Below are 12,831 nucleotides of genomic sequence, written 5' to 3'. Positions count from 1 at the left end.
GTAATGCAGTAGAATGGAATATTAAAGTGCACGTAAATAATATTTGTATGCATTTTAAAGGAAAATAATGCAAAGAGACCTTTATATAGATGAGAGTCAAGGTTAGTTAATTCACTTTTGAAAGAAATGAACAATGTCTACTTTGGATCTAAGGTTAAAATTAAAAATGCAGTTGGACACCTAATTAAGTCCTACTGACTTCAAAGTTAAGCCCATGTATAAGCACAGTGCTGAATCAAGACTGAACACTGCTGAACATGGTGCTTCAGATGCTTTGTAGTCATTTTGAACCATTTAGTTATGAGAACTAAATGTGTAATAGCATAATAAACACATACGTGCCTATATATGTTTTTACTGAGATTCTGTTTGAAGCAACAGTTCAGATTGATCCCGGTTCACTGCACTGAATTGCATGAAAATATGCTGAGGATTAATCTGTCTGACATTTTAAACTGTCTTATGTTTTAAATGTGATGAAAAAGTTTGTCAAACTCCTGCTAACAATCTTTTTTTGTGATGTACCAGATATTGACGAATGTGAGACTGGTACTCATAACTGCCCCCCCGATTTTATCTGTCAGAATACTCCAGGATCTTTCCGTTGCCGACCCAAGCTACAGTGCATGAATGGGTTTATACAAGATGCGCTAGGCAACTGTATTGGTAAGACATACTCTTATCTCAGTGAATACTTTAGTGATGCTTAGGAGTTAAGTTGTAGTTTCACTGGGTAAGTTCTGAGCTTCTCAAGTCATTCTTCATGTATATATGTATTGCTCTGCTATGTCTTTTTTCTGCTTCTTTAAAGACAGGGTTGGTCCCACAGGTAAGATTTACAGATGAAAGACCTCTAAATAAGACTTAAATACTAAATATCTATTTTTAATGAGATTTGGGTACTTATGGCACTTGGCTGCATTTGAACATTTTCCTTAAGCCTTCAGAGATTTTATCTGAAACAAAATCTGGGTAAAGTGGTATGTTTTAATCTCCCTCTATTCAAAAAGTTTTAGCTAAAGCTTAGTATAAAAAACTGTAAATTATGGTTTCCTCTGTAACATACTTTGTTGATATTAGTATGCAGAGGGTCTACAGATATCTTTCTAGACCTGTCCACCTTTAGCTAGACCTATCCACCTTTAGCTGTGGTTTATGAAGAATATTACTATGTGTGAGAATGAGGGACTAATTATCATACACTGTGGAGAGGAGTTTTATTTTATTTTATTTTAAAGACTGCTTAGAATCTATTGTGCTAATGCCTTGTTTCCAAGACCTGTTAAGTTACTCTGAGGCTCCTACAAAACAGAGTTAAAACCTTTCAGTAAATATGTTAGGATCACTGGTTTCCAGCATACTCTAAATGGAATTGTCTAATGTGACCTACAAATCTATCAATTATTCCCCTGAGTAGTGTTTTCAAGTCTCAACTTAACTTTAAATTCCCCCCAGCGGCATGGTGTGTTTTGGACTTGTGGAACTGGCTGAGCAGCCGCAGCTGCCAATTCTAGCTCATTGTCAGCCCCACATTCTCCTGACCATATTGTACTCAGTAGTGCTGAAATCTGATACTGGAAACACTGAGGCTGAAAATAAAATTGCAAAAATTTTGCAAACAAGTTGAAGGGAGCTGGTTGTTGTGTACAACAAACCCTTTGAAGACACTTATATGCCATAGCCAACACTAGGTCCACAGCTGTAGAAGTTACCATGTCTGCACTGACATTAGTAAATCCACAGCAATTTGCAGTGGTATGAACTTGCTCAAAATAATTGGCAAAACAATTTCACAAGCTAATTTTACAAACTTAATCAAATGTTCCCTTATATGGTATCGAGGGGGAAAGAGTATGAAAGCTTTACTGTCTTTCCAACGAAGCAATTCTTTGCTTTTTATTGTAGCAACTGGAAAGCAGTAGCTCTTTGACAGTTAGCAGTACTACTGTGAAAAATAATGATCACGTACGAGTGAGATAAGGAGGAAAACTTGGGACAGAGAAGTAGGCACATGAAACTGGATATTGCTGAAAGTTTTAGGATGCATGTCCATACATTCACAAGCAGTGACTGTTCCTACAGACTGTCAGGTCTTAGATATATTAACATTTCCAGTTGTTGAAGGCTGTTTTGGAATCACCTATAGTCACTTATTCCTAACTCTGAAAGTCCTTTTCTCTGAACTAATAGCACATTGCTAACCTTGGGTAACAGCGCGTTTCTTACCTTCTTGGTTACATAAACTGTACCAGATCACACTCTGATATAGCTTAGTCTCATCTCATTACGTATTCTGGGGTTTTGCTTTTCATTTTTTATTCTTGTGTGTGTGTGTGTGTTTTTTTTTTTTTTTATCCAGGCAAAATCTGTCACAAACTGATATGATGTCCAGTTTGTAAAAACAAAAAACCCGTACATTTCATGGATGGTAGAGGGATGCATAGTGAATACACACACACACACACACACACACACACACAAAAAGAGCTGTTCAAGTTCTTAAATGTTTACATGGACAACCTATTATGAGATGAGGTAAGGTATTAATGATGAATACCTGTGAGAAGTAGTTTTTCTCTGTAAAAATGCAGACTACTGCTACCTATATGACTTACTACATCTCACTTGCTGTAATCCTCACGCATAGACTGCAACATAACTGGTTGAGCTGGTAAACTGAATTCTTCATCATCTGTTTGTACATCTTGGGGGGGATGACTTGCAAAGGCCTTTAAACAAAGACAAATTCTATAGCCAATTTCCTCAGCTTTTGAATGGGATCTGGGCCCTTTGTACCTCTCCCAGTCTTCACGCCAGAGGCATAATATTGTTGAAGCTAAATGACACAAATGTTTGTGCTCCCATGAGCAGAGCTTTTCAAACCACGAGGGATGTAAGAAAAGCATCTTACCTGAAACATCATTAGACAGCAGATTGTTACATTGGCTTACTGTACTCTTGTAGATATCAATGAATGCCTGAGCACCAACATGCCATGTCCAGCTGGGCAGATATGCATTAACACTGATGGCTCATACACCTGCCAGCGAATCTCACCCAGCTGTGGCCGAGGGTATCATCTTAATGAAGATGGAACGAGATGTGTAGGTAAGTAACAGTTCTGAAGGAAAAAAAAAGTTTACAGAAAACGAACCATTTATGTTTACTTGTTTCTTGAGCTCTGCCTAAGTTTCACTTGTTCCCAGAACCAGTTCTTGATCCTGTTCTTTCCCTCATGGCAGTCACAGAAAGTGAAGAGTGACAAAGATCCTCTCTGTCTTTCAAATTACTCATAAAACACTAAGAAAAACAGAAGTGACAATTGTCCCCCCTCAAAACGGCATTGTCTGTGACTATACTAATATACTGGAACAATGCTGTGTGGTCTAAAATCTCCCCAGTACATAGTTATAACGCAAGGACCACCTGCCACATAATGTCTCTCAGAAGACACTCAAATAAGGTTGAAAGGCAGATATGCCGTGGGCTGGCATTTAACTAAGGTAGCTTTTGCAAAGAGAGGTATTTTGCCTGCATTTTTAATTATTGTAAATGTTTATCAAAGCACAACTGACTGTGGTCTTCTGACATCTTACCTTAGGTGAAGAAATAGGTTCCATGAATATTGAATATTCATAATAAAATAGTTTTGCACCTAATTTCCTCCAAAGATTATCTGATTTCTTGATTTCTTGGTTTTTTTCCTTCCCAAGTCCTATCAAGATCTACAGCACATGTGTGAGAGATACCTTGTTCTGTAAGAATTTTACATTCAGAATTTTGCAATTATTACTCTGATCTTGTTGAAGCTAGGAGCTAGATCCAAGTCTCACTTTCTGTTTCAAAAGCTTACAACTACCACTAAAGAAAGCCCATAAAACACTTGTAAGGCAGCAAGAATTTATACTTTATTTTACAGATAGAAGGGACACACAAATATGCATCTGAAATAAGAGTTAACATGTTGCTCTTCTCTCGGCTTGAATCCTCATAAGTGTACTTACAATCACATTTTCTTTTTTTATAGATGTGGATGAATGCTTATCTTCCAATCAGCCATGTGGCGAAGGACATGTTTGTATAAATGCCCCGGGCAATTATCGCTGTGAGTGCAAATCTGGCTATTCTTTTGATGTCATCAGTAGAACTTGTGTTGGTAAGTTGTACCTATCAACTTAAGTAAATCCAACCATGGCATTTTAAAAAATGAGCCTGTATAAAGAATGTTATGGCTTTCTGCATAACCTTTCATCTAAATATAAAATTGACTACTGTATTATTTGTATAAATCTAACACCATACTAAAGACATGCTGATACTTCAAAGGAAGCTGTATTAGTATTGTCGACATGTTATCTGTTATCCTGCTAAAAGGTAAGATTATGAGAGTGCATGTAATTGTTTTGCGTGACTTTTTTTGTAGGCACCTGCAGCAAAACATTCCTTTGGAAGATCAAAATGACTTTCTTCTTTATATTGGCTAATTCAGTTATGCACAAGGGTACTTTTTAAATGATGGGCATTTTGGGTAAATCCTTCCCTCTCTAATTTTAAGTCTGGAAAATAAAAATAAAACTCAAAACCATGGTCCTGTCCAGAGTACTACTTCAAGGAAGCCAGCCAATATATAGATCTCTGTATGTTTATTGTTGCAGATATCAATGAATGCAGACGCTATCCAGGCCGTCTTTGTGCTCACAAGTGTGAGAATACTCCTGGTTCCTACTACTGCACTTGTACCATGGGATTCAAACTTTCAGTTGATGGCAGGTCATGTGAAGGTATGGCTATATGCATTAGGTATATAGTGTGAGATGTAGCTTGTCACTGTTTAGCTATTCCTGTTTGATTTTAGCTCATAAGACTGCTCTGGATTGGTACAAGAAATCAACCCGATGTTGTCCCTTTGATAGCATGAATGCTGCTATGATTAATCAAGACTGCTGTAGTCCACAATTCCAATATTTTGTCCTTTGGCTGGATCATGCTGAGGTGTATGTGTCTGTATTTACCACATTTTCAAGTGATGTGACTAGATCAGATTCAAGAGTTTAACAACCAGCTTTGCTGATATCCAAATATAAAGATGCAGGTGTGGTCCTAACGACTCCCTCCAAGTCACGCACCTTGAGGGATAGTGGGAAATAATAGCACACAGTAACCTATACTACCAGACCCTCTTGAGAATAATACAACCAAAGCCCATTATTTCCAGCTTACTCAGTAATATGTAAACCATCCTTTTTTAATTATTAAAAAAACAAAAACCAAAGAAACCAAACTTTAGCCTCAGTCCTGTAACAGGAGTGACAAATACAGCAAGAAACTGGGGTTTCAGGTGTATAATTTTGCATTTCAGATTTAAATGAGTGTGAGAGCAGCCCCTGTAGTCAAGAGTGTGCCAATGTGTATGGCTCCTATCAGTGTTACTGCCGCCGTGGCTTTCAGCTTAGTGACATAGATGGGATTTCATGTGAAGGTAAGAACTGTCTTTGCAGATAAAGGATTTGAGCATTTTCTGTTCACGCCATGACATACATAAACAGTTTAATAGACTCTTAATAGATGCATTTTAACATTTGATTCTGTTTGGTATTTTCCTGCGAAACTATGAACCTGTACTTAATAAAAGTCTCCCACCCATGCCTTTGTCTAGAAATATCTCTGCTTGATTGTATGGTGTCAGCTTTGCTGTTTACACGGAACTATAACTTCACATACTTTCGTAACTGGTCAGAAATGTGCCTTTTTAAAAATTTTTGTTACTGAGCAACTAGCAGAATTTCTTGGCTTCAGCAAGTGAATATACAAACATGTTTGTGTGTTACATACGTAATATACAATATTATTACATGGTGTTTTATATATCCTCCTTTTGTGGCTGGTTCTGAATTAATGTGTATGTAGGCTTTGATCAAGTAATAGGAGAATGTGGGTGTGACCCAGTGGACAAGATCTTGAACTTGAGCTATGATATCTAGGACGTAATACGCAGTAAGAACTTGGGCAAAACATCACAATTTTCTTTTTATTAAAACAGGGATAATACTATTCCTCTCTGCCCCCTTAGTAAAGTAGTACAATAATGTGTCACCGTATTTACAGTGTTATTGCATTTATAAGACAAAAGCAGACTGTTTCTTAGGCCCTTCGATTGCTTTTAATTTTCTTCACACCTCCATTTATTCCTGACAGCCTTCATTAGATAGTTGTGGCCCTAATCAATAATTGTTTTCCTTTTCCACTAGTTATAATCATGAAATAGTGTTTCAGCCTCACAGCATGAACACCATATATGTGCACTTAGTAAAATGCCGTGCAGACATAGTAAATTAGTGGTGTTTTCCTCTTGCAGATATTGATGAATGTGCTTTACCTACTGGAGGTCATATCTGTTCCTTTCGATGTATTAATATTCCTGGGAGCTTTCAGTGTACTTGTCCCTCCACCGGTTACAGGTTGGCACCCAATGCACGCAACTGCCAAGGTACGTTCAATGGGTTCAGGGAGATGTAACTGGATTGTGGGCTTCTAAAGAGTTCTAGAAAGGTTTTGTGTTTATAGTCCTGCAGCACTAGAAGTAAAACAGTCAGTATCAGCTTGAAATCTGGAGAGACCAATTTTTTATAATAAATAATGGGATCCAATAGAAATTTCTTTTACAGCCTATAGAATGCAGTAATGTTTTTATACTGCTCTTAAAGAACTTGAGCAAACTCAATGAAGATTCCCACTGTGAAATTATATGAATTGGTTTATCTGTTAAAAGGAAATATCATAATGCTGTAGACATTTCAGCAAATATTTAAGTCTTGCCCGCTTAGTGACACTGCTGCTCTTCCTTTTCTTGTTCTTGCCTGTTGGTTGGGTTAGTTTTCTTCCTGCTCTCCTTAATCCTGTAATAATGTTTAATTGCACCCCATATTCTCTAGTACCTAATGTGATACTTTCATCATATGGCACCTGCAAATAGAGGAAAAGCATGTGTTTAACCCACTCACCTTTTTCCATTTGGCAGATATTGATGAGTGTGTTGCAGAAACCCACAACTGCTCTTTCAATGAGACCTGCTTTAATATCCAGGGGGGCTTTCGCTGTCTGTCTTTGGAATGTCCAGAAAATTACCGCAAGTCTGGAGATACGTAAGTACTTTCTTTTCAAGGTACAACGTTTTTTTGGTGGCATATTCTCCTCACACTGCGACTGAATATGTAACATATTCCGGCAAATACATACTTTATTGGTTAGGCCTACCCCAAGTTTTGCACACACAGGTCTGGTCCTTTTCTCGTGGTCCTATTTCAGTCTAAAAAAAAAAAGATATTCCCTTAAAAAGATGCCATGTGGCAATGGTTTGCATTATAATGTTCTCTAGAAGCGTATGTTGATGTTCTCTCTCTGGCTACCTTGCAGCAAACCTGTTAGGAGGATTACATTCAGCTTCAAAATTCTAACTTTTCTGTCACACTCAGCCTTTGCTTACTATTATACTCCAGTGGTAGAATTATCTCTTATGTTGGCTCTTAACCTAGGTCAGAGAAAGCTATTCTGGTCTTGAAAATACGAGACACAGATAGGGGAGGAGGGGTAGCTGGCAGCTCATTTACACCAATCCTGTAGTGCTGGCAATGCTAGCTAGAAGCCATTTCAAAATTTCGGTGGCATAGCTATATGGCTGATGCAGATGACCGCTTTTCCACTTGCCCTATGGCTTTATGGCCACCCTGTACTCCTGTACTCTCTGTGTATCTCACACCCAGGTAAGTGTATGCATCAGCTCGAGAGGAAAGCTGATAAATGACACTGGTTATCAGCTTGCTATTTTGCTCTTCACAACCAGTGTTCATATACCCACCGTCTCTGTACCTTCTCTGTAGAATGAAGCTGGTGCTTCCAGCTTCCTCAGAGGGACTTTGTGGGGGTTGATTAGTTTCCATTTAAACCTTAAGCTGTAAAATGACATGTAAGTGGTATAGCAGACGTATTTGATCAGAATGCTGCAGAGGGATTTCATAGTATAAAAACAAATATTTATAAAATACGCTTTTGAGATGTATCAATAGTAATTAAATTTTAAGTTATGTTGGTCTCGTCAGTAAACAAGAAGTGCCTCATGATGCAGATGTACTGTTTATTTAATATCATGTGTTATTTGTATCTATCTTAATTCAAAAAAAAAACCCACCTCATTTGCAATGGGCCACAAAGCAGAATTAGCAGATTTTTATTCTTATGGACATCCTAGAGTTGAAAAATTCATTTTATAAAATAGCTGTTAACACATATTCCATTTCATCTTCTTTCTTTTCTATATTTTTATGGATGTGTTGAAAGTAATGGCTATTTGAGATGTTAGGGATTTTTTTTGGAAGTAATAGGATGTCTGAATTGTTTTTCTGTCTGGGCTGTTGCAGCTCTATAATGACTTACTCTGCCTAACTCAGATTCGTAGAGAGATTCTTCTGATGTGCTAGGGCTATAATTAGGCTGTGAATCAGAAACAAATCCTGTAGCTGCCCAGTAAAGTTCTAATTATTTTAAGTCTTTGAGTGATTATCTTGGATTTATTAGGCTTTCACCTCTTGACAGATTCAGACAAAGTTACTAAATATATTGTCAAAAATGTGCTTGCATAAACCAAAGAGAATACAAGTTAATTATCTGTATTGCAAAATGTCCAAGTTAGTTCAATGGGCAGATAGGTACTCTCCTACTTAGCCAGTTATTATTATTATACCAGCATGCCAGTATCAGGGTGTGTGTCTTGGGTTACTTTGTTCCCACTAGGGAACAGTTCCTTAAGATTGTTCTTTAGTGCCCTTTCTAATCCAAATTAATTTAAATATTCTTGTATAATTTTTGGCATATGTAAGCCATCATAACTGATAGCTAGCATGTCTTTGTTAGTCCTTGCATGATAATGACATTAAATCACTTTTTCACCTAACCTTGTGCCAGGACTCTAAAATTAAAATATCTGGCTTCTTATATCATCCTATTTATTAGAAATACTGGTTTCTTCTCTTTTTTATTCAAAACACATTCCAGTTTCACCAACTTGGCCTATCATAAGAAAGACAACACGTTTTCTATTCCCATCAAGTTGACGCGCCATAGAACTTTTTACCCTATACCCCAAATTTTCTTTGGAACAGCTATAATTTAATAAGTCTCAGTCCTACCAATACAAGTTCATTCTTATTTTTCCTTAAAATTCTTATGTACGGGCAACCACTCTCAGTGATCCAGAAACTTCCTTACCTAATAACTTTAAAGCAGAGATTTTTGCATGGTGGTTTTAGCAGAGGTGATTGTTGTTAGATGAGGTAATTGCAGGATTGTCAGATGCTATAGGCTGAAAGCTCAGAACAGCTTACAGATATTCTCAGCTTCATGAGCAAACACCCTGTGTAAGCATCCCCAAAGACCAGCAAAGTGCCTGGCATGGTCTGGTCCTTAATGTAATAATTTTATTGATGGTCTAAACTATTTTGCTTAAATTCTGTATATATATTTTTTTTCTCATAAGCCTATAGGCTTGGTATTTTTCCAAGGATAGGTATGATTTACAGCTACTCACAATAGGACTTGCTGCACTGCCCTTACCAAACACTTTTTGTTATCAAATTGGATAACAAATAAATTCTCTTTTTGTGACACTGAAGTCAAACATTTGTAATATAAATTTAAGCCAAGAAAAATAGTAGAAAAGATAAAGAGCAGTTACAGCGGTGTGTCAGAAATATATGCTGCTTTGAGCTAGATTGGGAAATATTTTTGTATTTTAGACATGCCTGCATGTTATTAAGGTTGCCTGTTGTTTCTCATTATTAGAACCTGTTTTTAACTGCTTAGAATTTTGCCAAAACATAACCAGCATCTGAAATTGTACATGCCAGGTGTCTAATTCAGGCGCAAGTTTGGTAAATTTCTGCCAAAGCAGTTCACTCATTTCCAAGAACAAGGGTAGGCAGGAATACATTGGTTTGTGTGTTTAAGAAATTTCATTGATTAATTAATTTATTTTTTCGTTGAGTTTGCTGTCAGATTTTGGAGCAGAAATCTGAAATTTGTTAGGGGATTACTTTTGCACTTTTTGTCATCCTTACCAAAACTCTGTGAAACTTTTAAAGTTAAAAATCTTTGCAAAATTGCAGCTAGCTCTTTTTCATAAACCTTATAAAAGAGGACCTGGATGGGTAATTACCCGTGTGTGTCAAGGGAGTGTCAGGACTTCCTGGAGTATTTCTGAAAGGTGTTTAACTTTTGCTTAAAGTCCTTCAGTGATAAGGATTTCATAGCCTCTTTGTCAATCTGTGTTTGACTATCCTTCTCAACACAATTTAATTCCTCTTGTCAGTAGAGATGTCTTTCTATTTTATCAGCAAACAATCCTCTTCCGATTTAGCAGACATGAGCCTCTTAAAGGAGTCTAAAATGTGCATGCGCCAACTTCACAGACTGTCTGAGCCCATTCCCACAAATGGCCACAGGAAAGAAGCCTGATCTCTGTAACTTTAGCTACTACCTGTCCTGGGCCTGGCACTGCAGACCCTGACAGTCCCAGAGCCTCTTTCTTTTGTGCTTTTAAAGATAACCCAGACTTCATGAAAGGTGTTTCTAGCACAGATGAGAGAAGAGCCAGCTCTGTAAGAAGGAAAGGCATACTTAGGGCGGAGGCTGAATGTAGGGAGGGACAGATCTGAAGGTGTGAGCAGGTGAGGAAAATGAATCTAGGAGATGCTTCAGGGGTGGAGAGTAAAATTGTATAAAAAATTCAGAGACAAAGATGAAATAAACTGTGGAAATCAGTGCAGGTTATGATGGGGGAAAGGGTCAGGACCTTTCTGGTAAAGGGTGATTAATGCCAGGTTTGGATGAAGACCATCAGAGCAAGGAATATTTTGGGGTGGCTGCACAGAGATACTGAGGAAACGAGTATATGTTTTGGGGCTAGGACTGTGAGACTGAAATTGAGAGGAACAAGTGTCAGCCAGGAGAGAATGGAGCAGGAAGAAGAGGATCAGCGCATTGTTGATGATCCTGATGCCAAAGGTTTGAGTGAGCAGGAAGGGCAGTAAGCAAGGAAGGAGCCCAGTTGGGAAAGATGGATGAATGAATCAAGGATCACAGAATCACAGAACGGTTATGGTTGGAAGGGACCTCTGGAGGTCATCTGGTCCATACATCCCTGCCAGGGCATAGGATAGCACATAAAGGCTCAATGCTGAGGGCAAAATGGAGATGGGTCTGTGTCTTCTATGGCTTAAAGCTCTTTGAAAGTTTTCAGCTCCAGATAGGAGGAACATGCAGAGTATATATCCACACTATCAAGGGAAAGCCTTTGTAGTGGAGTATATTGTAGGCAGTGCAGAAAATTGTTCCAGCTCTGGAAATCTGCAGGATTGAATTTCAGAAATGTGTAGTGTACAGTTTGGTAATCATACTTGGTTTGTCATTTAGCAAGTTGAGATGTTTTCCATATATAAAGTAAATTACAAAACCATAGATCCTGGAAAAAAAAGTTCTTTTACTTTCAGTGTATAAGAAAGTGTTGTAAACCATTCAACTTCTTTTGGCAAAATTGAATGAATTGCCTCTGTACCATGTGAAAACCAGGCTCAGAAATTAACAGGAGGGAAGAATATTTTCTGTTAGATGTATTTATTCTCTAAGATAATATCTTTTTTGTTTTAATAGTTTAATTTTCCTTTATGAGTAACCAGTATTTGGTATGCAAAATTCAAACTATTAGTAATTTCTTGAAGCCAGTATTTCAGCCAAGTAAAAAAACAAAAGCAAAAACAAACAAACAAAAAACTTAAAATTGAATAATTGAGCTAAATAGCAGTAAGCTAAAATAATCAGGAATTAATTCAGGAATAAGCATTCAACAGCACTATACACTTATTTTTCTAACCCATGCGTTTCATTGCAGAGATCTGCTAAGATGCATCTAAAACCCCCTCACTGCCAAGCGGTGTGCATTTCTCTGGCAGCATCACTATACCTCTTCCAGCCCTCCCCTTCTCCCACAGGTTCCCCTGTGCTTGTGGCCACAGCGACGCATTGTGGTGGCCAGGCACAGTGGCTGCATGGCCACTTCATCCATCGTGAGATGCTACAGAGCTGTAGTGGCACCCAGGGTCTTGGGCTACTCGTTCGTTACCAGTCGGCTGCTGAATTCCCCTACCATGTGATTTTCTTCTTCCCACTGGTAGCATTTAAATAAGGTCTAGAGAGTACACCGTGATTTAAATGCTCATTGTTACTGCCTTTATGGTGCATGACCCCAGAATGAATTCTGGCTCTTGAAAGCAATAATATTTGCTATCTCTTCTTTGTGGTTATTTGATGGAAAAATTAGCACACATTAACTAAACCCATAGTGAAGTGTGCAGTGTGTAGTGTGCACCACCAAAGAATAAGATAAAAGATGATGAATTTTGAATAATTCTTACTCCTAGCCACAGGCACGTCTGTCTCCACAAATAACTTTCTGAATCAACAGAATGTCCTTTTCCAAATCTTAGGAAGTTGAGAGATTTGAGGGTTTTTTGGTCTTTAAAAAAAAATAAAGATCTGGTTATTACAAAACATGTTTTACTTTTATAAAAGAATTAAGTCATGGCATTTTTATGAGCATATTTGTGCTTCTGAAAAGATTACATGGAGAAAGCATTTTCAACTAAGATATTAATGTGTTGGCTTGCTTCATGATTTCAACAAAACCAAGTAGCTTCATTATTTTGACAAAATTAAGGAATTCTCTTTAGGGGAGTTAGTGATGACGTTTCGGAAAAGAATGCAGAACTCACTATACCTGAAAAT

The 12,831-nt window shown here is 37.7% G+C and overlaps 1 protein-coding gene across 4 annotated transcripts in view; it reads left to right on the top strand.

Annotated features, from left to right (window-relative positions):
• Positions 1-12,831, top strand: part of FBLN1 (fibulin 1) — an 82,745-nt gene that overhangs the window by 37,171 nt on the left and 32,743 nt on the right. For all 4 annotated transcript variants that reach the window (XM_013184707.3, XM_066999967.1, XM_066999962.1 and 1 more), the window contains exons 8-14: positions 529-666; positions 2,965-3,108; positions 4,028-4,156; positions 4,656-4,781; positions 5,360-5,479; positions 6,356-6,487; positions 7,019-7,142. In XM_013184707.3, coding sequence (XP_013040161.1) covers positions 529-666; positions 2,965-3,108; positions 4,028-4,156; positions 4,656-4,781; positions 5,360-5,479; positions 6,356-6,487; positions 7,019-7,142 — 913 coding nt within the window. The remainder of the gene's footprint in view (positions 1-528; positions 667-2,964; positions 3,109-4,027; positions 4,157-4,655; positions 4,782-5,359; positions 5,480-6,355; positions 6,488-7,018; positions 7,143-12,831) is intronic.

This window comes from Anser cygnoides, chromosome 1 (genome assembly GCF_040182565.1).
Source record: "Anser cygnoides isolate HZ-2024a breed goose chromosome 1, Taihu_goose_T2T_genome, whole genome shotgun sequence".
Lineage (NCBI taxonomy): Eukaryota > Metazoa > Chordata > Aves > Anseriformes > Anatidae > Anser > Anser cygnoides.
Note: the sequence above shows the minus strand (reverse complement) of the source record. Positions and strands in the feature narration are given on the sequence as shown.